Raw genomic sequence first — 25,749 nt, forward strand, 5'->3', positions numbered from 1 at the left:
GGCCTCCCAGAGAGCTAGGATTACAGACGTGAGCCACCGCACTCAGCCCATTTTGTATTGTTTTATGGTTTAATTCTTAGACAGCATCTTACTTCCCAATGTTTAGTTCTTAAAATTCACCTTACACATAACCCTGTCTCTTGAACAAGACTGTAAGACCGCAGCAGGCCAGGACCGTGCTCCTTTCTGTAGCCCAGGCCTGAAGGCGGACATGTGGACGACCCGACACACGCAGCCCTCAGTGCTTTGCCCAGCTCTGGACCCGGAGACTGCAGGCAGGTCGCTGGGCGCCCAGGTTCTGGCGGGCTGGCAGCCGAGACATGTCTTCTGCACCAGGACGGTTCTCCCAGAGGCCTTGACACTCGGCGGGGACCACCCGTCCTTGCCGTTTGGTCTCGAGCTGCCTGAGGGGAGCAGTGGCCCCAGGGGACACGAGGGGCCCAGCCCCTAGAGGGAAGCAGGCCTGGGTTCAACGGAATGAGCTTTGTCCTCGTCCCTCAACCAGGCCAGACAGGCCAGGGAGCGCATTCAAGGCCAGGAGTCAGCAAGGAGGGAGAGAGCTGAGCGTGGCGAGGGGCTGTGAGGAGCTGGGACGTCGCTGGGGTGATTTTCACAGAGGGCTCAGGATGGAACTGGGCTCAGGGGAGCCGAGGAGAGAGGCATGGAGGGGGCAGGCAGCAGACAGATAGTATTTCCACAAACATCAGAGCACCGGGCGAATGCTCCTCTGCATCAAGCCACTGGCTCCAGGCCTCAGCCTCCTCACCTGTTCATAAAAACGGAGGGGTGGTCAGAGAATCTCTGGGTCTGGTCCAGCTCTGCCTTGGTGATGTCAAGGATGGCTCTTGAGGATGGAGGAGGGCCTGGCGTGGTGGCTCATGCCTGTAATCCTAGCACTCTGGGAGGCCGAGACGGGCGGATTGTTCAAGATCAGGAGTTCAAAACCAGCCTGAGCAAGAGCGAGACCCCGTCTCTACTACAAATAGAAAGAAATTAATTGGCCAACTAAAAATATACAGAAAAAATTAGCCGGGCATGGTGGCGCATGCCTGTAGTCCCAGCTACTCGGGAGGCTGAGGCAGGAGAATCGCTTGAGCCCAGGAGTTTGAGGTTGCTGTGAGCGAGGCTGACGCCACGGCACTCTAGCCCAGGCAACAGAGGGAGACTCTGTCTCAAAAAAAAAAATAAAAAATGGAGGAGGCCTGTCCACAGAGGAAGGCAGAAGCAAACCCTTGTGTGTATGTGTGTGGGGGAGACAGGCTGATGACAAGAGGGAAAGGGACAACAGCCATGCACTGAGTCCCCACTCTGTGCTGGGGCAGAGCGGGGCACTTCAGCCAGGTCCTGAGTATCTCTGCTGATTTTTGGATGAGGAAACCAAGGACCAGAGGGGTGGGCAGACCTCTCCACAGTCACCCTCCTATAGGCCAGAGCTGGGATTTGTACTGAGCCCTCTGGTCCCCAAGTCCCCAGCCCCCCACTTCGGTAGGCGGGCTCCTGAGGGGCGAGGTGGCCCTGTGTGTGGGCACGTGCCTGAGTGGCTGGAAAGGAAGGGGTTATTGAGTTTTCTTTTAGATCAATGTTGTATTTCTTACATTTACTAGGCTTTTGCTAACTTGGTTTTCAGTACTTTTTCTTAGTGGGGGTGAAAAATAAGATTTTTTTAAAGCAAGAAGAGATGGAAAATGGCAGGCAGTTAAGAAAATACTGGGTCCTGACTGGGATAGAGTGAGGAAAGAGGAAGTTGACTCGAGGTCAGGAAGGAAAGGAGAAAGTACCTCAGTTGTTTACCTGGTGAGGAGACTTCTCGGTCCTAAACGAGCAAAGATGGGGGTTTTATGGCAAGTACTAAAAGGGTTGTGTAAATCAATACTTTTTAAATATGGTAAAATGTTAACATTTGTTAAATCTGAGTGTTGGGTACAGATACTGTTAGAATTGAGAATGTGCCCAGATTATACAGAATCATGGCCCAGCATGGTGGCTCACGTCTGTAATCCCAGTACTTTGGGAGGCTAAGGCAGGAGAGTCACTTGAGTCTGGGCAACATGGCGAGACCCCATCTTTACCAAAAAAAAAAAAAAAAAAAAAAAAGTTAGCCAGGTGTGGTGGCACATGCCTATAATCCCAGCTACTCAAGAGGCTGAGGCAGGAGGATCTCCTGAGCCCACGAGTTTGAGGTTACAGTGAGCTACGATTGTGCCACTGCACTTCAGCCTGGGTGACAGAGCAATACTCTTATCAGTAAATAATAATAATAAAATACATAAATAAAAGAAATGGCATGATAAATACATGAACACATGAAAGAAAAATATGAAAGAAAGGAACATGCATATTATTGACGAAAACCAAGTTCAGAAGAAAATGTAATCCAAGGAACAGGAAAAAAAAACAAAAACTCCCTGTAGTATTCTGAGCTACAGAAAAATTTAGTGACAATATGAATTCAAGAAAGTAAGTACTTGAAGATGAAATAGAGTGAAATAAAGGAAACAAACTGAGGGCACTTTTACAACACAAATACATGACAAATAGCAAGAAACTGAATAGATGGGGCTGAAAAGCAAATAGGTACACAGAGTCCTGCCTGGGCATCCCAGGGGATTGGGTCCAGGACCCCTCGTAGACACAAAATCCAAGCATGCGCAGACCAAAGTCTCGCAGTCAGCCCTGTAGAACCTGAGTATGTTAAAAGTTGGCCCTCTGTACCCACAAGTTTTGCATACCGCTAATACTGTATTCTTGAGCTGTGTTTGGTTGCAAATATGGAACCCACAGATATAGAGGGGCAATTGTATTTGTTGGGGAAAAAACGCATTTCAGTGGACCTGTGCAGTTCAAACCTGCACGGCTCGAGAGTGGACAGCAGAGGGAAGGCCTGAGATGATCATGGTGAATGAGGAGAAAAAAGACAAGTATTTAAAAAAGACAATAGCTATAAAAGATCAAGGCAACAAAACCAAAGAACAACTATGGAATCTAACCCAACACATAGAAAAAGTATTCAAAAAGAAAATCCAAAGCACCTTCCCTAGAATGAAGAATGCAATTGCAGCTCTAGGGAGCACACTTTGTTCAAGGAAAAACTGATAAAGACTAAGAAAGATAGAGTTCCTCAGGCATATAGATTAAAAGAAAGAAAAGGCAAAGGGCAATGTCTCTAATGGGGAATCTTTGGCTTCAGTCTTGTCCCTACCAATGGTCTATGCCAGATGACAATAGAGAAATGTCTCCAAATTCTGTGCAAAAGAAAGTGTGATGCAAGAATATTCTACTCAGCCAAGGTGTACTGAAGTACAAAGACTACAGAAAGATTCTCAAAAACAGAAACTACAGCATTCATGAGCCATCCTTGAATCATTTTTTTTTATTTCAGCATATTATGGGGGTACAAATGTTAAGGTTACGTATATTGCCCATGCCCCCCGCCCCCACTTGAATCATTCTTAATGATGCAATTCTGCCAAGAGTTTAAAAACAATAACTAAGGAATGGTGAAAGCAGTGGTGGCGACCCACAGAAGGAGCTGAAGTATAAAAGGCAGGCCAACTGTGAGAATTAGGGTTTCAGAGCAGAGAGAAATGCATGGACGTTGACAGTATCAGTACAGAGATAATTAACAGAAATTGAAGTGGGAGAAAGAGTAAGCTATTTCCTCATCCTCAGAGCCTTGAACCATGTCATCTAAAAAGGAAACCTTATTAGGAACAATTCTCATTTCTGTTTTTTTTTTTTTTTTTTTGAGACAGAGTCTTGCTTTGTTGCCCAGGCTAGAGTGAGTGCAGTGACGTCAGCCTAGCTCACAGCAACCTCAAACTCCTGGGCTCAAGCGATCCTCCTGGCTCAGCCTCCCGAGTAGCTGGGACTACAGGCATGCGCCACCATGCCCGGATAATTTTTTCTATATATATTAGTTGGCCAATTAATTTCTTTCTATTTATAGTAGAGACAGGGTCTTGCTCTTGCTCAGGCTGGTTTCGAACTCCTGACCTCGAGCAATCCACCCGCCTCGGCCTCTCAGAAAGCTAGGATTACAGGCATGAGCCACTGGGCCTGGCCCAATTCTAATTTCTTAATGTTTTTCATCATCTTAACTTCAGAGAGATCTTTGAGGAACTAATATTTTTTTGTGTAAAAGAAACATCTATTCAGTTTTTTTTCTTCTGTTACATTCATGTAAAATTAGATTTAGAACTTTTATTTTTCCAATAGCACTACTGGTCCCATCTTAATGAAAGCATTTCTATCTAGCCTTCCTATTAGAAATATCCTTGAGATGCCTACAACACTGTTAGTAGTTATCCCTGGGTGGAGGTTTTCATAAGATCACCCAAAATGTCTTCAGTCTTTATAATAATGTATCATTTTTACAAAAGTAATAAAGTCATTATTCTGAAAAAATAAGATTGGTGAAATATCTGTCTTCAGCATGGTGTCTAGAGGCTGCTCAGTTTGATATATTTAAAAAGCCTAAAGGACATGTGTCATGTTGGAGGAATGTGCAATAATAAAAATGGAATTCAAACTAAGCAAAAAAGGACATTGACATTCAAAAATGTTGTCATGGGGCCGGGTGTGGTGGCTCACGCCTGTAATCCTAGCACTCTGAGAGGCCGAGAGGGGCAGATGGCTCAAGGTCAGGAGTTCGAAACCAGCCTGAGCAAGAGCGAGACCCCGTCTCTACTAAAAATAGAAAGAAATTAATTGGCCAACTAAAAATACATAGAAAAATGGTGGCACATGCCTGTAGTCCCAGCTACTCGGAAGGCTGAGGCAGGAGAATTGCTTTGAGCCCAGGAGTTTGAGGTTGCTGTGAGCTAGGCTGACGCCACGGTAGCCCAGGCAACAAAGTAAGACACTGTCTCAAAAAAAAAAATTGTTATCATAGGATAGGAATTATAACTTCTAATTAAAACAGCCTCAATGCAAGTTGATCTATAGACTCAATGCAATCTCAATCAAAATCCCAGCAAGTTCTTTTGTGGATGTTGAAAAATCAATTTTAAACTTTATATGGAGAGGCAAAAGACTCAGAATATCCAACTCAATATTAAAGAAGTCTTGACACTACCGGACTTCAAGACTTACTATAAAGCTATCAAGACAGCATGGTATTGACAAAAGAATAAACAAATAGATGTAGCAAACACAATGGAGATCCCAGAAATAAACCCACATAAATATAGTCAACTGATGTTTAACAAAGAAGCAAAGAAAGTCTTTTCAACAATAATGCTAGAACAATTGGATACTGACATGCAAAAAAGTGAATCTATATATAGGCCTCATACCCTGCACAAAAATTAACTCATAATGGAGCTAAATGTAAATGTAAAATGTAAAACCATAAAACTCCTAGAAGATAACACAGGAGAAAACCTAGATGACCTTGGGTATGGAAATGACTTTTTAGATACAATATCAAAGGCATGATCCAAGAAAAAAAAAAACACAATTCATAAGCTGGACTTCATTAAAATTAAAAGCTTCAGCTCTGCATGAAACAATGTCAAGAGAATGGGAAGACAAACCATAGACTGGGAGAAAATATTTACAAAAGACACACACGATAAAGGATGTCATGCAAAACATACAAAGAATTCTTAAAACTCAACAATAAAAAAACAAACAACCCAATTTAAAAATGAGCAAAAATTCTGAACAGAAAACTCATTGAAGAAGATATACAGATGGCAATAAGATGTTCAATATCATGTGAAATTAGAGAATTATAAATTATAACAACATTAAGGGCCAGGCACGGTGGTGACTCATGCCTGTAATCCTAGCACTCTGGGAGGCCAAGGCGGGAGGATTGCTTGAGCCCAGTTTGAGATTGCTGACACCACAGCACTCACTCTAGCCTGGGCAACAAAGTAAGGTTCTGTCTCAAAAAAAAAAAATTAAAAAAAATATATATATAACAAGATATCACTGCACACCTGTTAGAATGGCCAAAATCCAAAACATTGACATGACCAAATGCTGGCAAGGATGTGGAGCAACAGGAACTCTCACTGATTGCTGGTGGGATTGCAAAATGGTACAGCCGCTTTAGAAGACAATTCAATGGTTTTATACAAAACTAAACATCCTCTTACCATATGCTCCAATAAGTGTACTCCTTGGTGTTTACCCAAGTTAACTGAAAACTTATGTCCACACAAAAACCTGCACATAGATACTTTTAGCAGCTTTATTCATAGCTGCCAAAACTTGGAAACAACCAAGCAAGGAAGATGTCCTTCAGTAGGTGAAGAGATCAATTCTGGTACATCCAGATGATGGAATATTATTCAGTACTATAAAGAAATGAACTATTAAGCCATGAAAGGCATGGAGGAACCTCACATGCTTATTACTTAAGTGAAAGAAGCCAGTCTGAAAAGGTTACACACTGTATGATTCCAACTATATAAAATTCTGGTAAAGGCAAACTGATGGAGACAGTAAAAAGGTTGGTGGTTGCCAGGGGTTAGTGGGGGGAAGGGATGAATAGGTAGAACATAGAGGATTTTTAGGGCAGTGAAAGCTACTCTGTATGAGACTATGATGATAGACACTTTTTTTTTTTTTGAGACAGAGTCTTTCTCTGTTGCCCAGGCTAGAGTGAGTGCTGTGGTGTCAGCCTCGCTCACAGCAACCTCAAACTCCTGGGCTCAAGCAGTCCTTCTGCCTCAGCCTACCGAGTAGCTGGGACTACAGGCATGCGCCACCATGCCCAGCTAATTTTTTCTATTTTTGGTAGAGATGGCGTCTCACTCTTGCTCAGGCTGGTCTCGAACTCCTGAGTTCAAACGATCCACCTGCCTCGGCCTCCCAGAGTGCTAGGATTACAGGCGTGAGCCACCGCGCCCTGCTAAAACACACATTTTTATACATTTTTCCAAACCCGTAGAATGTACACCACCAAGAGTGAAGTGAACCTAATACAGACTTTGGCCGATCGTGACGTGTCGTTCGTGGATTGTAACAAACGCCCCACCCTGGCGCAGGATGTTGACGTGGGGAGGCTGTGCATGTGTGGCAGAGGGCATATGGGGACTCGCTGTACTTTCCGCTCAATTTTGCTGTACCTAAAACTGCTGTAAAAAATAAGATTAAAAGGCCGGGCGCGGTGGCTCACGCCTGTAATCCTAGCTCTCTGGGAGGCCGAGGCGGGTGGATTGCTCAAGGTCGGGAGTTCGAAACCAGCCTGAGCAAGAGCGAGACCCCGTCTCTACTATAAATAGAAAGAAACTAATTGGCCAACTAATATATATAGAAAAAATTAGCCGGGCATGGTGGCGCATGCCTGTAGTCCCAGCTACTTGGGAGGCTGAGACAGAAGGATCGCTTGAGCCCAGGAGTTTGAGGTTGCTGTGAGCTAGGCTGATGCCATGGCACTCACTCTAGCCTAGGCAACAAAGCGAAACTCTGTCTCAAAAAAAAAAAAAAAAAAAAAAGATTAAAACAAACAACAAAAACCCCAGCCTGGACATTGCCAGGAACAAGAACGGCCCGGCAGAAGTGGGGCACGACAGATGAGGGGAAGCGAAGGTGAGGAGTGGAATGAGGCTGGAACGGAGGCCGGGATTCCTCCTGTGGGCAGTGGAGTCACTGAGGAGCAAGGAAATGAGGTGACCAGACTCGTGCTTTAGGAAGATCATCGTGGCAGCTAAGTGGATGGTGAATTGGGATGGGGGGATGCACAATGAGAAAAATGAGAAACAAATTTGGGGATTATTGGCAGTTTATTGGCACTATTATTAGAGTGAAACAGCAAGGTCCTAACTGAGACAGCAGCAATGGGGCTGGACACCCAATAGAGAGGCAGAATTCTCCAGAGCTTGGTCTTGATCAGGAGAGACTGAGAGGACAGCGAGGACCCTACTGAGGCTGCCAGTTGTCTTGGGCGTGGTGAATTAGAGGCGCTTAGAGTCGGTGGAGATGACTTCCTGACAGATGCATGTCCGGGGCTCATGCTCAGCTGAGAGGTTGGGCGGGGCAGGTAGCCTGGAGGTGACATGGCCACAGTGGAAAGTGAAGCATGGAGTTGAGATTTTCAGGGAGTGTGGGGAGACAGAAAAGGAGGACCCCAGGGCAGAATCCTGGGAGAGACGAATGTTTCAGAGACAGGCAGAAGATCCTACAGAGGAGATAGAGTACAAAGAGGTTCAAGAAGGGAGTAGTGAGTTTCACAAAGGCGGAGGGAGGGATTTTACACAAATCAGTGTCAAATGCTATAGAGGGGTGGAGAAAGGAAAGGACAGAAACAGGCTGCTTCCCGGCCTTTTCACATGGAATGAAGCCCTTAACCCCTCCTCCCTCGTTTTTGGTTTCCAAGTTCTTTTTTTTTAATTTTTTTTTTTGAGACAGAGTTTCACTCTGTTGCCTGGGCTAGAGTGAGTGCTGTGGCGTCAGCCTAGCTCACAGCAACCTCAATCTCCTGGGCTCAAGCAATCCTCCTGCCTCAGCCTCCCAAGTAGCTGGTACTACAGGCATGTGCCACCATGCCCGGCTAATCTTTTCTGTGTATTTTTAGTTGGCCAATTAATTTCTTTCTATTTTTAGTAGAGATGGGGGGTCTCACTCTTGCTCAGGCTGGTTTTGAACTTCTGACCTTGAGGGATTCTCCCGCCTCGTGCTAGGATTATAGTTGTGAGCCACCGCATCTGGCCCCAAGTTCTTATCATGTCCAGTTTTCAAGCAGGTAAATGAACAGAATTGTGGAGTGGAATAATTTTTGAAGAGGATACATCAGGGCTGGAACAAACAAGAATATATATTTTGTAAAAACAAGTATTTTTTAAATTGACTTCAGACTTGACTTATAATCCAGATAATCATTTAACAGGATGTGATTTACTGTCAATAAGAGAATATTTCTTCTACTATTCATATTCCATGCTATATCCACACTGTGGAATATTAACCGTTGAAAAGAACGAATTAGATCCACGCCAGCTGACCTGAAGAGAACCCTGTGAGGGACTGAGTAAGAAAAGCAGGACGCAGAAAGTGCATGTAACGTGATCTCACATTTGGTAAAGCAATGACAAAAACCCTGTGTATGATTATGTTTAGAAAGTATGGAGGAGATCATGGAAGGACACATGGCAGGATGTGGCTGTGCACAGGCAACATGTGCCTGACCAGGGGGAGGGTAACGTGGGGAAGAGGAAGAGAACCTTCCTGGGTGCAGCAAGTAACAGAGGAAAAGAAAACAGGGCACTAAACAGTATGGAAGAAATGCTCCTATTTATACATTTATATAAAGCTGTGTATATATAAAAAAGACATTGCAAGAAAAAAATGAAGACACAGAAGTGACTTGACTCAAATCTGCACTGAGTTAATTATGTGCTGAGAGTGGCCTTTTACCTGGTGGCAGCCGGGGTGAGCCGGCAAGCGGGCAGCCTGGCCGTCCTCCCGGAGAGCCAAGGACACCCACGGGTGAGGCCCATGGTGCAGCTGGCCCGTGTGTGGCCAGCTGGGAGAAGGAAAAAGGCATCTAGGGTCTCATTTGCATTCTGGACAAAGTGCTTGCACAGGGGAGGGTACGAAAAGGGCCAAGATTTGAGAATTCAGGAGAGCAGCAGATCAGAGCCACTATGGGCAGAAGGCCGCGTGGAGACAAAGAAGAGCCGTGAGCACAAGCGAGCACACACTGGGGAGAATTCTAGGGAAGCCCGAAGCCAGGCAGGGCCAGGGACCTGGCGAGCCCCACAGAAGAGCCCCGTAGACTTGCCTCATGGGCAGGACGTGGCTCCTGCTCCCCCAGTCATGGGAGAAGAGGAAGCAAGAGAAAACTGGAAATTAAAGAATGAGACTCCAAGAATACCGAAGTTCTTATCAACCAACATACAGACTTTTAATTGCAAAAAGTAAAAACTTTCATTACATAAAACTTTAATTTACATACATTCTTTACAAGGTGGAAGTCTTTGCAAGTTTGCAGCACATTAAGTACTTGTTCAACATCCTGCATTCAACACACACACTCATGGCCCAGACCATTCCAAGCCCCACGCTGGGACCACCCAGGCCCCACAGCCTGGTTTCCCAAAGATGAACTGCGGCTGCCACCGGCTCCTGTCCCCAGTGATGGCAGTCCCCAGCTGGCCTGTGCCTCAGCATCTCCTCCCCAACCCTGGGCATCTGTTATTGGCCTGTCCTCAGCAGGGAGGGAGGAAGGAGGAGAAAAAATCGCAGCCAGCATTTTTCTGAGGGTAAAACTATGGAAAGAAATGTGGAGGAAAAGTTGCCTACTATGAGACTGGATGCCATGAGTCTGTTGGTTCCTGTCACCATGTTTGTTCCTGAAAGGGTCTAAAGTGTTCCGAGGGGCTGCAGCCTGAAGCATGGGACACTGCTAAGCGGTGAGTGAAGGCGGCTGCACAGGATGACCACACCTCCCCCACAGAGCTGCCGGGAGGAACGGAGGGACAAGTAAACGAAGCCTGGCGCAAAGCAGTCCCAGCTCCCCCATTCCCCAGTTTCTGTCTGGGACTCAAAACCTAGCGGGACTCCCTTCTCTGCACGGCACTCGCAGCCATGGCTCCCTCTGGGATCGGTGGCCGCCACCTGCCTGACACGCCGAGAGGAGGCGCAAGGGCCTCCCGTCCAGCCCTACCACATCTCGATGGTTCCAGGCGTCCACTTCCAGTTACGTAACATTCCTCCTCTCCACTAGTCTGAAACAGTCTGGACATCTCATCTCTCTCTGTCTCTAGAGAGGAAGATGACAGATGTATTTAGCTCTAATGCTTAAACCATGCGGGGCAGGGAAACCAGACACTGAGGGACCTGGACGACAGACAAGCTGGCTGAGGTCTCTCGTGCAGGCCCCACTGAGCCACGCTGCTGGACGTGGACGTGGTGCGTGGGAGGGAGAGCACCTATCCGTCTCCCTGACATGATTTTGTCGGGGAACCCACAGGCTATCCGGAGGCCAGGGGTGGGGAGGACAGGGGCATGCATGCTGCTGGCGACAGGGTGCGTTCCCAGAGCCTCCCCTTTGTTCACAGGGCTGTCTCTGTACATGCCTTCACCGTCCTGGCCCTGACGTGCACTGGCTCTGTACACAGCATCAGCAGTCCAAACACAGAGAGATCTCAACCTCAATACTATTCTAAAGCACATCTCTGACACCCTCTTCCTTCAGCAAATTCTAGCGGGCAGTGGGGTCGCCACCTAAAGGTAGTGAGTGCGGAACTTGTGTACTCAGGAGAGCATTTCCCCCATCGCTAAGAGACTTCAAAAGCCTAAAAGGCCCCTCTGTTTAAAAACTGATTCTGGACAGGTAGACCAAATCGCCTCTCTCCATGCCAACACACGGCGCAGCCTTTCCTCGCCCCGACCCCAACCTGGCCTTCTCCTGACAAACAGATGACGAGAAGCAAACGTTTGCTTTGGGGTTTGAACATTTATGAAGAAAGCGACTGGGTAACGGGCAAACCCGTTCCAGACCGTATTTAAATGATTAAGCCCATCACCTGCAGCTAAGGAACTTGAGATTTTGTTTTAAAATAATTGTTCCTGTGCTGAAGCCTATGCTGGATTTGGGGAGAAGGGAACAGAAAGCTGAGAGCTGAAAAACAAGTGATGTAAGCTCCAAGGGGACCCGCAACTGGAACTGGATAGAGTCCCTCCTCTGGTCACACATCTGGAAGAATGTGGTGACAGGAAAATGGCTGGACACAGTTGTCTTCCAGCAATACTCACTCTTTTTAAAAAAGAGTTTTCAAATGGGGAGGGAAAAAGTGAAAGGAATTTTATAAAAGTCATATGGTCAGATTCTTTCCTCCTCCATTTCTGTCCAAAAGAGTTTTAAAAACAAACCCTGCAGTTGCTGGCTAGCAGGCCCGTCCCTTCACGATCCCGCCCTGCTGGAGCGCACCTGCGCCATGGGGCCCACAGCTCTCTCCTCGGCTCCGCACGTGCCGCGCAGAAAACAGTGCGCTGTGGAACCACCCACCCAGCCAGCAGCAGGTAACTCATCCAAGCCCTCGTTTCTTTACTTGTCAAAGGAGGATCGAATACTCCTTGAGAGGATTGGTTGAGGACTAAAGGAGATCGTATAGAGCAGGCACTTTGTTAAGTTGGAATGGACCAGACAGATGTTATTACTCCGTTCTCTCACAAAATGAGCCAGATCTGCCCCTTTCGTTGATTGTTTTGTATTTCACCAAATAGTGTATTTCTGTTTTCATAAACTACTGTTAATTTACTTCTTCCCTTCCCCAGAACAATTAAAGGTGAGGTGAGGACAAGCTCTGCCTCTTTTCATCCACCAGAATACAGTGGTGTCCATTCAATGCCCGCCTGCTGGAGAGCTTAGGGCATTTGGACACATATGCTTCAAATCGGCACCAGACTGCCAGCCTGTCTTCCCAGAGAGCGGACTTCAGGGGATGTGCACCTCTGTGGTGGGAACCTACAAGAAGTGAAGCTGACCCATGTGTGGAGGTCACTGTCATGTCACCTCTTAGTAAATGCTCAACAAACTTATGAACAAGTCCCTTTTCAGAGCTGTGGTTTTGCTCGTATTGCAGTGGTGGAGGTGGGGAGTTGGTCAGGTGGTCCTACCATGGCCCTGCAACCCCACTTCCTCTTCTTAACGACCCTCTTTCCCACACCAGGTCATGCAGAGGGACTTTTGCTACTTCCTGCCAGAGGCTGAGAGCTAGAAGGATAGGAGTAATCCTGCAGCACTCCGCACAAAGCCTTGGATAACTAGAAACTAGGACTGGCTGGCACCCCCCGGCCCTTCCTGCAGGACAGACAGTGGCAGATTCTGCCTATCAGAACTACCTTAAGAAGAAGGTGAATTACTGCTATGTTATCTGTGACTAAGAGCAGAAAGCTCTCTTTGGAGAGTTTCTCCCATAATACAAATTTACATTCAAGTCTGAACTAGATAGTTTTTTTTTTTTTTTTTTTTTTTGAGACAGAGTCTCGCTTTGTTGCCCAGGCTAGAGTGAGTCCCGTGGCGTCAGCCTAGCTCACAGCAACCTCAATCTCCTGGGCTCAAGCAATCCTCCTGCCTCAGCCTCCCGAGAGGCTGGGACTACAGGCATGCGCCACCATGCCCGGATAATTTTTTCTATATATATATATTAGTTGGCCAATTAATTTCTTTCCATTTATAGTAGAGACGGGGTCTCACTCTTGTCAGGCTGGTTTCAAACTCCTGACCTCGAGCAATCCACCCGCCTCAACCACTCAGAGTGCTAGGATTACAGGCATGAGCCACCGCACCTGGCCTGAACTGGATAGATTTTAATTAAAATGAGTAGTATATGCACAAAAGTCTCTATTATCTTCTGCTATGACCATTCTCTGCTGAGCTACAGAACAGCTCACAGGTTAGGGGACTTCCCAGGGGATGCTTTAGAATACCAACACGTGCAAGGCTTCCTTAGTTTTCCAAGTTCTGTGCTGAAGTGGGTATTTTATGGATACTTAAGATGTCAAGGGCTGGAGAGAAATGGAGAAGGAACACAAGGCAACTCACAGAAACAAAACAGCGTCAATTGTCGACACAGTTGTTTTGTTCCTAAGGATGCCTCTCTTTTGTTAACTAGAAGGGCCTAACTGAAGACAACTCTGTGAGTCCTCTAAAGAGCTTGTTTCTGTGTCATCCTTCCCCGTGTGCAGCAGGGGTAGGGACACGCAGAAGGCTCTAAAAGCTTGCACAGAACTGGCCTCTAGATGATCCCTCTGACTTAAAACCTCTTAAATCACAATTGCTTAGCAGCATGACTTTTATAGGTACAAAAAGTTTTGTTTCTCCTGTATAAATCCACACAAGGGCCGATTCTTTTAAGGAGAAATTCCCTCAGGTACAGTTCATCCCAGTTCTATTCAAGCCTTCCACGGAGGCGGCTCCGAGTGTTCCCGCCCGAGTTCTGTGAACTCTGCTTGTCCTTTAGAAGCCCACAAGCAGGCCGCTCGGGCTCTCGACGACCCCGCTGCTGTGAGAAAGGGCCGGGAGATGAGTGCAGGCTCCTCCAAGGATGAAGAGGACCCCACAAAGGGTCACGACTACCTGCTCTCACGGCTGTCTAACTCTCCATAACTGACAAGGACACCTACTGTATCCATTTGATTTCTGCAGTTCAGAGCCAGAGGCCACAGTGAGATTTTTTTCCTCATCTTGGCAATGGCATGACCAATGGCCAGGTATCTAACAGTGTCAATAAAGGAATAATACAGGGAAAAAAAAGGGAACAAGTGTCCTTATTTATACCATTTGATTAATACATACCAAAAACACTTGGGGGAAAAGAATAAGTATAGTGAATCATCCCATCAGAAGAACACAGCTTTATATTATTGCAAACAATAAAAATACCTCACCTTGTTTCCCAGCACAAAGGCAGAAATCATCTCAGGACAGAGGACACACAGTCCGTTGCACGCCCAGCTGGCAGACCCTTTGGGTCTGGAGTTCCCCCCACAACCACATTACAACATCAGCTTTGACGCATCTGTAAAACATCTTCTCTGCAGAAACTCAGACCCTAAAGATCAAACCCAGGGAGGCACCCTCTCCCGGGGCCAGCGACTCCAACTCATTCCTCTCGAAGACGCTTGGTAGAGACGACGCAGCTGACAGGAGAGTGCTGCCTCAGCAGTAACGGACTCCGGCCCGGCCAAGGCAGAGGCGACTAGAGCCAAGCTTCTGAAAAACCATCCAGATAGGCAAGGGACGGGGCAGGGAGTTTAAGAACCTGGTAGAATGGAGAAAAATATTACTTTACGAATTCCCATTTCAAATCATAATAGACTCTCCTCTGGCATCACTGAGACTCCAAGAGCCACGGCACTGGGAAGGAAGTACACTTGCGTGCAATTCAAGGTTATTTGATCTTTTTTCACCAGTTCTAGATTCAGTCCTGTTCAAGAAACTGCAATGATTTCTTCAATCAGCCATGGCTTTCCAAAACAGTAGAGGGTGATGAGGCCAGGAAGACGGGATGAACAGGCTCACCTGGCAAAGGATGGCTCTGTGTCAGGACCAGCTGGCTGTCCCCTCCACTGCCAGGGAGCCAGCAAGGCGGATTGTGCCGATGCCAGTGAAGAAAGGACCAGCCCTATTTCCTGCCTGAGGGGCAGCCTCAACGTTGCAGTGCCCAAAGGCTTGGAAGAGCTCAGTTTTTCATAGATGGGTGCTGGCGCAGTCCTAACCAAGTATCCGGGCTATAATTCTTCCTGAATCTCCTGTGGGAAGTCAGTAGGGGTTGGCCCTGGCCTCTGCCTCATGGTCCAGAGCTGGCTGGCACACGCATGCAAAGGGCAGGTAACTAAGACGCCAACCCCTAGAGAGCGGTTTCATCGTTTTTGTTTTTATTTCCCCCCTTTCCACCTGGTTTTCAGCTCTCAAACTGTTCCTGCATAAAGCTCTGCTTCCTATAGTTCTGAGAGAGTGGTTCCGTCGCAGATGACCAAAGGCTGGACCCCTCGGGCTACGATGTTGACCTTCCAGTGGGTGGCGCCGGCATAGCCTTGAAGGGAAACAGAGACAAGAAAGCGCATGAGTGTCAGGGACGGGGCACACCTGCCAGCAAGAGCAAGGTGGGGCTGCCAGAGCTGCCCTCAGGGTGCCCCGCAGAGTCAAAGTCGAATCCTGCACTGAAGGGCAGTCCTAGCTACTACCAGTCCCCTCTGTGACCTGATGTCCAACAGGAGCCGCTTTCAACCAAAATACTTTGTCACCGCCCTCAACGGAGCAGCTGTGAGTTGCAGCTGGGCAGGTTTACAAAGGCTCCAGACGAGGCTGGTGATGGGCATCCATCCTCGGTAGCTTTCTCAACAAGAAGATGGGTCGGGTTCTGAGGGGGAGCAGGACTTACTATCCGATTTTCCTGAGGTTATCTATAATACGGTTTCAGTAAAGAACATTCAGATTAACCCAAACCAGTATTTCCCAAATTGGGTTCTGTTAATGCCACTATCCTATAAGATATCCCAAAGAAGGCAGGTCCCATGGCCAAGGAAGTCTGAGAAACACTGGGCTCCTCTAGGGCTTTTCAGAGTCTTTGGTACACTAACGTGTACTATGTATCGACAAGACAGCATTTCCCAAAGTCGACTGACTCTGGAGCTCTATTTGCCAAGGGTGTTGGCAAGGGGCTCCTGGTCCCATCTGTGGGGTCATGAATAACCTGAGGAATCATTTAGGAAACACTGACCTGTGTCACTTGAGTGGGTGATGAAGGTAAACTTAAAAACTTTAACCCTCTGATCATCTGATGATGCCAAACTTCATTGTGCCTATAGTTGTAACAATGTTCTCTTGTACATTTAAAAATTTATTAAGAGAGTAGGATGGGCGTGGTGGCTCCCGCCTGTAATCCTAGCACTCTGGGAGGCCGAGGTGGGTGGATTGCCTGAGGTCAGGAGTTCGAAACCAGCCTGAGCAAGAGCAAGACCCCGTCTCTACTATAAATAGAAAGAAATTAATTGGCCAACTAATATATAGAGAAAAAATTAGCCAGGCATGGTGGCGCATGCCTGTAGTCCCAGCTACTCGGGAGGCTGAGGCAGGAGGATCGCTTGAGCCCAGGAGTTGGAGGTTGCTGTGAGCTAGGCTGACATCACGGCACTCAGTCTAGCCTGGGCAACAAAGTGAGACTCTGTCTCAAAAAAATATAATAAAATAAATAAATAAATATTAAGAGGGTAGATCTCAAGTTAAGTGTTTTTACAACGATAAAATAAATTAACAAACAAACAAAAATCTCCTGATGGAACATTTTCTAGAGCATGATGGCTCCTACCCATCTTTAAACTGAGAGCACTGACAAGAATTTGGTCTTTACTTGGTGCCTCAGGAAAGGTGACGATGAGCAGTGATGTCATGTACAGGGACTGTGGATGTCATGCTGACACCTAAGTCATTCCTGAGAATGTCTCCAACCACAGGCATTCCGGTGATCTGTAACCCATCTTCTCTCCATCTCCACAGGACAATGTGCATTTTGTCAAAAAAAATCACAGAACCTGCTTGTCGCAGTGCCATTCTTAAGGTCCCTAAAGTACTGGAGTTGCCATCTGTCCTTTAACCACTGGATGCTTCTTCACTGTCAGAGTCTGCTTTCTTGTCCTCATTTTCTTTCTTTTTTTTTTTTTTTTGACATAGAGTCTCACTATAGCCCAGGCTAGAGTGAGTGCCGTGGCATCAGCCTAGCTTACAGCAACCTCAAACTCCTGGGCTCAAGCGATCCTCCTGCCTCAGCCTCCCGAGTAGCTGGGACTACAGGCATGCGCCACCATGCCTAGCTAATTTTTTCTATATATATTAGTTGGCCAATTAATTCCTTTCTATTTATAGTAGAGACGGGGTCTCGCTCTTGCTCAGGCTGGTTTCGAACTCCTGACCTCAAGCAATCCGCACGCCTCAGCCTCCCAGAGAGGTAGGATTACAGGCGTGAGCCACCGCGCCCGGCCTCCTGTCTTCATTTTAAGCATGGGAACTGCAGCCATTACTTCTACTTCTGCCACTGCTTCAGGTGCCCACCGGCCTCCACACCCCTCCCTAGCCACGTCCTCCTCCCAGACTTGCCCTCCTCTTCTTCTCTGCAGTTTCCCCGCCCTTCGCCATGCTCCTGTCAAGTGGCTGGCCTGTCACAGACGCTGCCAACCATAGGGCTTCTTTCCTTCTGGTCAGCATGCAGCTCGTCACAGCACGGCAGGTAGCCCACTCTGCATCTCAGGTACCCTGGAGTATCTGCACTAGCGTTTAATGCTCAAGGCTTCCTTCATCACCGACAGACACCTTTATTTCCTTTTTTTCTAGTTCTGTAATTGGCATTCTGGGTGCTTGTGGGAGCTGGTCATCTGGAGTTTGGATAACTCAGGTGTTTCTGCAGTTGCCTGAACTGTTAGGTATTTATAGAACATAAGACAGAAACTTGTTCAAGCAGAATCACACAATCCAAACCCAAACACGCCACACAGACTGTTGCAATAGTTATCCCTGTATGAGGGTCACTGCGCTACGGGAAAATAGGTTCAGAACAACTTTGATACAGGAATCCTCTTCTTTGCAAGAGTTGCCCAAGAGCCAGGCCAGCTGTGCTCCATTATTAGTTAAAATGCTTGATTTGTACATTATTATTTTTCATTTCTAAACTAAGTTATGTAACTTAGATTAAAGCAAACTGCAGACTCAAACCCTCCAATAAGGTGAGAGGTTTCCAGGAATTCAGGGGTCTTTGGAATAGGTAAAAGTAAAAGAAATCCATTAGAAAACCAGTTTGGGCTCTGCCAGGGTCTCCAGGTCTTGCTTGGATTTTGTGAGGCAGGAAAAACAAGGAGCTCAATGGTGATGCTGCCTGATTTATTTGCTTCTGCCAAGAAAACTCTGGTGTCAAACTAATTGCTACTGACAGTAGTTGATTCAAACTTGTTTCTTTGGAACCAACTTCTAAGATATAAAAGCACAGGACAAGTCATAGCTGAGAAAACATGGAGCCAGAGTTAAGTGTGAGTCACCAATATTTGAGGCTGTGACTTGGGCTGTGGGACCCACACGGAAGGTAACATTTCCTTGTGTGACCATTCCCCTTATATACTGTTCTACTGTTAATTTGCAAGATGGGTACATAAAAGGTTTCCTCTAATCTTCAGTTGCCCCTCTCCTGGCTTGACTGCTTTCAGACACTTAGCACTCTATGCTTTGTCTGACTGATGGTGGGGTCTTGGGATGGTCTCCTCTCCTGTCTGGGTCTCAACTTCCTCATCTGTAAAACGGTGGATTGGTCTAAATATTTTCCACGATCCCTTCTAACCTGAAGTTTCTTTGACCAGACACATGCATTCTAAATGTTGTGTGTTTAAGACATTTCTCTATGTTACATTTTCTCATTAGTTCCATTTCTAAGCATAAACAATGACCCTGTTACTAAAAGAATGCTATTTTTGATTCTACTTAATAGAACCTCTGTGAAGGCAGTACTTGATTCTTAAAATACTTTTTGAGTTAAAAACTAAAAAGATCCCATGTTTGACCCTGAGGCCCTACATACCAATATCCCCTGGCTCTACCGGCATGGCCACAGACTGGCAGTGTCTTCGGCAATCGAAGGGAGGGATGAGCTGCAACATGGCCTCGCCACTGCCAATGGTAAATAGGTCATGCATCTTATGCATCTGGAGGAAAGAACAAGGGGGAGGAAAAGAAAACAGAATAAAACCTGGGGGGTTAGTACACAAAAACACTCATACATAAGGCTAAGGTCCTAGCCTCAGCAAAGAGGAAAATGGAACCAATAACAAAATATGCAATTACATTTGAAAAACAAAACCAAATTAGTTTTTCCTGAGACTGGCATCCCTTGATCTCTTCTACAGGCTCTCCTAAAGAGGCACTGTGTGGTTTAGTGGGCAACATCCTCAATAACAGGCCAGGTGTGGTGGCTCACACCTGTAATCCTAGCACTTTGGGAGGCCCAGGCAGGAGGATTGCTTGAGCCCAGGAGTTTGAGACCAGCCTGCACAAGAGAGACCCTGTCTCTACTAAAAATAGAAAAATTAGCCGGGGTCACAGCTCATGCCTGTAGTCCCAGCTACTTGGGAGGCTGAGGCAGGAGGATCACTTGAGCCCAGGAGTTTGAGGCTGCTGTGAGCTATGATGACATCACTGCATTCTACCAGGGTGACAGGGTGAGACTCTGTCTCAAGAGAAAACCCCTCAAACAACAACAATAGAAAAACTCATGACGCTATGATTGGCCTTTGATTTTGAAGACTAAGGAGAGGAGCAGCATGTGCACCTGCACAGGTAACGGCTGCACCGCGGAGGGCACACTACTGCCTGCAACAGGCGTTAGGGGCAACCTGCTCCGTGCTGAATGAGGAGCTGTGAATCCTGGGGAGGGGGATGGGACAGACAGGAAGGGGGATAAAACAAGGTAGGTCTCGCTCAGGCTTTTCTCCCTACTTCAATGGTGAGAGAAAACTCCTAGGGCCTCCCTTGCCCTGCCCTCCTAGCTCCTGCCCTTCAGGGAAGCCCTTTATACACTCGCATAAAGCGGGGGTCAGAAGTCCAACTCTCAGGGCCATCTCCTAGCTTTCTCTTTACCACTCAGGGCTTCCAGAGTCTGGGGTTTTCACCCCATTTTCCCTGGCCTCTCTCCTGCTCCCAGAGACCCTGGCCATGATTCTGTTTCCATGGCAACACTAGAGCCATTGCACCAGCTACTGTGGTGACAGGCAGTAGCTATCACCTGTCAGAGGCCCTAATATTGTACTAATAATGGCAGAAGCCCTAACATCTGGTCTTGGAACCAGAAACAAGTGGATGTGTCCCTCTTTCCCGTGGGCCTGAAGGGGCGGTATCACCTTCCTCCACACCTAAGATGGGAAGAAACAGACCGCAGGATGGCGCGGGCCAGCCCCAGGCAGCACTGTGCAGTGGGTGAAGTGGACCTTGGAGCTCCCTTCCTCTTCCCCCAGTGCAACCAGGTCCCCAGTTGTCATCTGCCACCCCCAGGCTGCCTTTGGAGTCTGGGCCCAGAGACACATGACTTGCCCAGGGCTGTGGACAACAGGGTGGGGTAACACAGCCGGGAAAAAAGGAGAGCCTGGGCCAGGGTGGGGGAGCAGATGCTCTAAGAAACTAGACTCTCGGGATTGTTGCCTGTTTGGGCCACTGCCCTTCCCCAAACATCCTCAAGAACCACAAGATGCCTTTGATAAGCACTTGAGTAACTTGTACTTGCGCCTTTGGCTGGGCTCCCTGGTGTTAAGTAGGCTGGTGAAATTCACTCCAGCATTCAAGTGGGAAAACCGAGAAAAAGATAAAGGCCCTCGCCCAGAATTATATCATAATTATGAAGATGAAATCATATGAGGGCCCTGAATTCTAGCTGGAGACAGCAGGATAAACGTCTTTAAAATCTATGGCAAGAACCCAACATCCCCACCCCAGTGCTGGCAGACAGAGGTTCTCACTTCTAGACAAAATGATTGTTTTTAAAGGCTTTCAAATTCCTTTAACACAATTCAGCAAATTTGGAGCCAAACAACAGTATCAGGAGATCGAAGCCACAGTCCAGAGCTGGTAGGGGTCACAGTCTGGGAAATGTAATTTTTTTTTTACAAAGGAAAATACATCCTTTTAATTCTTCCAAACCAATCCAGGCTCAAAGACCTTCCTTAGAGATGAGACTCAACAAAGGAGCAATTCAGAGAAAAGTAAACAGACACAAACACTGAACAGCTCTCCCAGTCCACTGGCCCCCAGAGAAGTAAATGTGGGCTCAGGACACCTGGCCCTGGACTGAGGTGGGAGATGACGGGGGCCGAAGGGGCCTTTCCACCCCAGCTGGGTGGCCTGCCTCCTGCATGTGCCTATCGAATCCCCCCGGCTCCCAAGCGTTTTGCCTTTGTAGTTCTCCATCTGAAGTCTCTTATTTATGAATATTTCTGGGGAAAGCCAACCTGGAGGTGAGGGTGGAGGCAGTCCCTCTATCAATTTGCTCTGTGTCACTTAATTTCTTTGGAGCTCAGTTTCCCTATCTACAAAATGAAGAAGGTAGACTGTTTATATGCTATTCATTTATGCCTTGCCTACTTTCTAATTTGAGATAGTAAAGTCAGACTAACTGTATACTTAAGTCAGTTCAAATTTTAGGATTAAGCAGCTTGCCCCCAGGTATTAAGGGCAGACATAGATTTCCAGACTAGACTTTCTAGAAACCTGCCTTCATAACAGAGTGGGCCTGGCAGCGGGAGGGGAGAAGTGTAGATTACGTGAGTGTCCCCCAATTCACCCTCTAAGTTGATGCATGGGGAAGGCCTTGATTATAATATCAGTTCAGGTCCCAAATGAGGACAATTCTAGATCCAAGTCTTCTCAAAATTTCCTACCTTACTACCCACAACAGGTTCTGGGTGAAGAAGGAAGCACTTTTTTAAAGAGGCATCTTTTGGAAATGGCAGGTCAGTGAAAACAGGAAAAAGCTCATGTAAGATCTGTGATCTATTCAGAGGTCTTCTCCTGTAAAAGTTTGAAACAAAAAAGGTCATTAAAGTGGGTAAGCCAGCCTATGTCTATGACTAACAGAAGCTGAGCAAGGGTGGGGAAATTGTGGGTGGTGGGTAAAGAGGGGAAAACACCAGTAGAGTGTCTTCAGTACTAGGTCTATGAGGAACAGTTGTGCCAAGCCAATGAATTATAACACGAACACGCACAGGCATAAACTCTACAGCCACGACTTGTACATGTGGGTGGATGTTTATAAAGTGCAGCTAAAACAACATATAGAGGAAGGAAAGAAACAATCCAGTCATTCTGTCTTGGGAAAGAGACTGAAGTAATAGCAGGCCAGGCGGGGGAAGGGAAGAAAAGAGAAGGAGGGAGGAGGAGGGAACAAAACCATAACCCTTCTTCTGAGGCAGAACGGCATGCAGTGTGAAGCCTGATTAGCTTGTCAAACTCAGAATTCTGCCATGCAAGTAAACGGCACATTAAAGAAAGGTGGAAGCATGGAGAAATTGTCTAACAAAAAGCCTGAAAAGACACTTTAATTCTCTTTTGGAACAGTTCTAACATGGAAACTGTCTTTCCTTTTCTTGCTAGAGAGCAACCTTAACTCCGAAGAATGGACTGTGTCTTCTGCAAGACACAGGAAGGATCAGGAAAACAAATGTGGGTTTTAATCCTGGCTGGGTGACCTTGGGCAAGTTACTTAGCCTCTTTGATTCCCACTTTTCTGATGTGAAAAATGGCAATAATCATTCCTGCTTCCCAGAGTTATTACGATTGTCACCAATGAGCAACAGACACTAAACACCAAGGCACATCACCCGGCACAAACCAGTTCCAGGAAATGCAATTCTATTCATTGCACTCTCTCTTCCACCCCCGACGCTTGGGCCTCATTCTACATAAACTGCTAAACACATACTTAAAAATAAATTCTATTAGGCAACCTTGGTGTCCCCCCATGGTGGCACCTCTCCTTGTGCCACACCTTTTCTGTTCATCCCCTTTATATCTCATCACTGGCTCATCGGTGAGCTCCTGTCATTTGACTTGAGGGTGTATTGTCAAGTGCTTAGCCGGGCACATGGCAGGTCCCAGTGGTAGCTGTCATTGTTTCCCGGTATTACCGGTCTGCCCCTCCCCTACACACAAACCAAGTGCCCCCTTTCACACTCACCATGGGTAAGGAAATGGGAACCACCTTTCAGGAAAGCAACGCCACCACTTGGTGAAAAACCCTTCTGTGAAGCCTTCTGTCACCTCAGGGTACTGGCACAAAAAGCGCTGAATCTCCTCAGACAATAGGGGCTGTCCCGTCTTGGCAAGGCAGCATACAAAGCAAACAAAACAACACAGAGTTACTTGTCAGGAATTCCGCAGGGCTTGATCTAGCCTTTAAACAGGTAATCAATCAGTGTGAGAATCAGGCCTTTTGCCTACCTTGATCACCAGAGGATGGAGTCTCTCAAACTTCTTTGGGGCATCATCTAGGAGCACTACCTTCAGGGGTAGTTTCTGGACACAGCCAGTGCAGTTGGCAGGGACAGGCTCTGACTCATTCTGCTCACTGTCGTTTGTGCCCCAGAGGTCAAAGTCTGAGAGCAGAAGGGACACAGACAAGGCAGACACAGAAAGAGCACAGCTAATAAATCCAGCAGCTTCAGCAATGCAAACAGATATCAAGATAACTTTTAAAAGCTAGCCACGACAAGCACTGGAGGCCTGCGAAGGTACAGGTGCAATGCGCATCCTCTGAGGAGGGAGCAGAGGGCCCACGAGACAGGGCGGGAAAGACAGGTGCTTTTCTGTGTATACTTTTTGATACTTTGTAGAAAACAGCTTTTAACATGTATTTCTCAAATCGAATCAAATCAACAAATAAAGCATAACAGCTTGAAAAAAATTAGCAACGTGGGGCTGAAGATGTAGTTCTCCCAACATCCGGAACCAGTGACCCATGCGTCTGAAATGCCTGCAGCACGCGGGGTGGGGCAGGTAGAAAGGGTGACCCCACCATCGCTGGCCTATGCAGGTCTTCTCACACACTCGGGGTGTGCGCCTAGACTCTCGGTTCACAAGCACATGTGAGAGCCGGGGCTGTGGGAAGGAGGAGTGAGAAAAGGGCACGGAAGGGAGAAGGGATGGAGAGGAGAGGAGAGAGCACTTTCAGGGGCATCTTTGGAGAGAAGTGCATTGCACCTCCCACAGACAGCCCCTTATCCCGGCTCAGAGGCTCAGAGCAGGTGGGGCTCCTAACCATGTTTCCGCCCCACAGTCTAGACCACAGTTTGGTCAGAAAGGGACGAACCCCACCCACACGCTCACATGAGTGCCGCCTCCCCGACACTTTCCCCAGGTTGGCTCCTTCCTGACTGACAGGGTTTTCTTTCCCCGCAGCCTTTCCCAGTTTCTCTCTGTTCCGTCCCTCTGACGCTATCCTGTCCACAATGTTATTCCATTATTTCTTGTTTACTTTCAGTTCCATTCTGAGTTTCATCTGTTCTCTGAAAGATGTGTTTGTTTTAAACTCTCTGTTGAATCCAAAATGTTTCTGAAGATGGCTCTGATTAAAACCTGATGGAAACCAAATCAGAGAGCCTAGAACAAAAGACAACAGACTACTAAAATGTGGCTGAAACGAAATCAATTTTTTAAACCAATAAACACACTTGGGAAACCTGATTCTTAACCACAAAATGTTTTCTGTGTTGGCAGCAAGCACCGCATCCTTGTTTTCTCTAAGGCAGCAGCAGCGGGGCGTAGGAGTCCTCAGCAGGGCGGCTCTGCGTTTGCTCGCGGCTGGTCTCCCGCGCATCCTCCCTGTCTTGCAGACAGTGCCTGTGCTTCCTTGCGGCAGCTGCCACCTACCCTCTCAGCCCCTCTCAGCCTGCGGGCGGGTGGATCAGCCACCAGAGGACACTGCCACAGCCCACCCCGGGAGGGGCCTCCTCCCACAGCGCTCTCCATGCGCCTCCAGGGCCAGTGGAAGACCGTTTAGTGCCACCTGTTTCGGTGGCACACTGGGGCTGCAAAGGTATACATTTTCTTCCTTCTCCAATATTTTCGAATGTTCCTTATTAGGGGTCAAATATGATGAATTCTTGCCAACATACAAGAACTAGGGTAATGAACACACATGAGGTATGCCTCATTAAATAATCATATAATCATAACAACATGTTACAATTATACAACATTTCAGTTTCCAAAGTACTCAGGGCGGAAGGGGAAGGCGGAAGGAGGCTAACACATGAAGTGCCAGGCCCCGTGCTGGACACTTTCCCATGTTACAGCGTTTGCCGAGGCGGCGCCACTATTCTCACTTTATGAATGAACAAACTGAAAGTTACAGGTGATAAGAAGTTCCAGAGGTGCAGAGTGTGGCGAGAAGAGCATGGGGACGCCAGGCACGGGAGGGTGGGGGTAAGGGAACAGTGGCTGCAGAGGCAGACTGTGCTGGGATTTCCAGGGCGTGAGGCATGTCTGCCTCTTACTAAAAACAAAATGAGGGACCACCGGAGGCTCTTGAGCAGGGGTTTTATGATGTTCTAGGAAGATTATTCTGGATTGTGATTAGGGTGCCCACAGAGAGAGGCTGGGAAGAGGAAGACCTGGTTTATGTTTTGGTTTTGCCCTTTTCAGGGTAGAAGGAGGTTATACTGTGATGATAAGTAAAATATAAAGACTGAGGCTGTGGGACTGGAAAGAAAGGTGAGTTCTAGAAGCAGCAGTTATGAAATCTATAGACCTAAGCAGTACTACCATGA

General features: G+C 47.2%; 1 protein-coding gene across 6 annotated transcripts in view; it reads right to left on the reverse strand.

Annotated features, from left to right (window-relative positions):
• Positions 1–9,831: 9,831 nt before the first annotated feature.
• C5H6orf89 (chromosome 5 C6orf89 homolog) overlaps positions 9,832–25,749 on the reverse strand; it is a 55,082-nt gene continuing 39,164 nt past the window's right edge. For all 6 annotated transcript variants that reach the window (XM_076003391.1, XM_012746841.2, XM_012746839.2 and 3 more), the window contains 5 exons: positions 23,423–23,577; positions 23,160–23,299; positions 21,865–21,994; positions 19,020–19,143; positions 9,832–15,494 (listed from right to left, as the gene is read on the reverse strand). In XM_076003391.1, coding sequence (XP_075859506.1) covers positions 15,400–15,494; positions 19,020–19,143; positions 21,865–21,994; positions 23,160–23,299; positions 23,423–23,577 — 644 coding nt within the window. In that variant the 3' untranslated portion in view covers positions 9,832–15,399. The remainder of the gene's footprint in view (positions 15,495–19,019; positions 19,144–21,864; positions 21,995–23,159; positions 23,300–23,422; positions 23,578–25,749) is intronic.

Source organism: Microcebus murinus, chromosome 5 (assembly GCF_040939455.1).
Source record: "Microcebus murinus isolate Inina chromosome 5, M.murinus_Inina_mat1.0, whole genome shotgun sequence".
In the NCBI taxonomy this organism is placed as follows: domain Eukaryota; kingdom Metazoa; phylum Chordata; class Mammalia; order Primates; family Cheirogaleidae; genus Microcebus; species Microcebus murinus.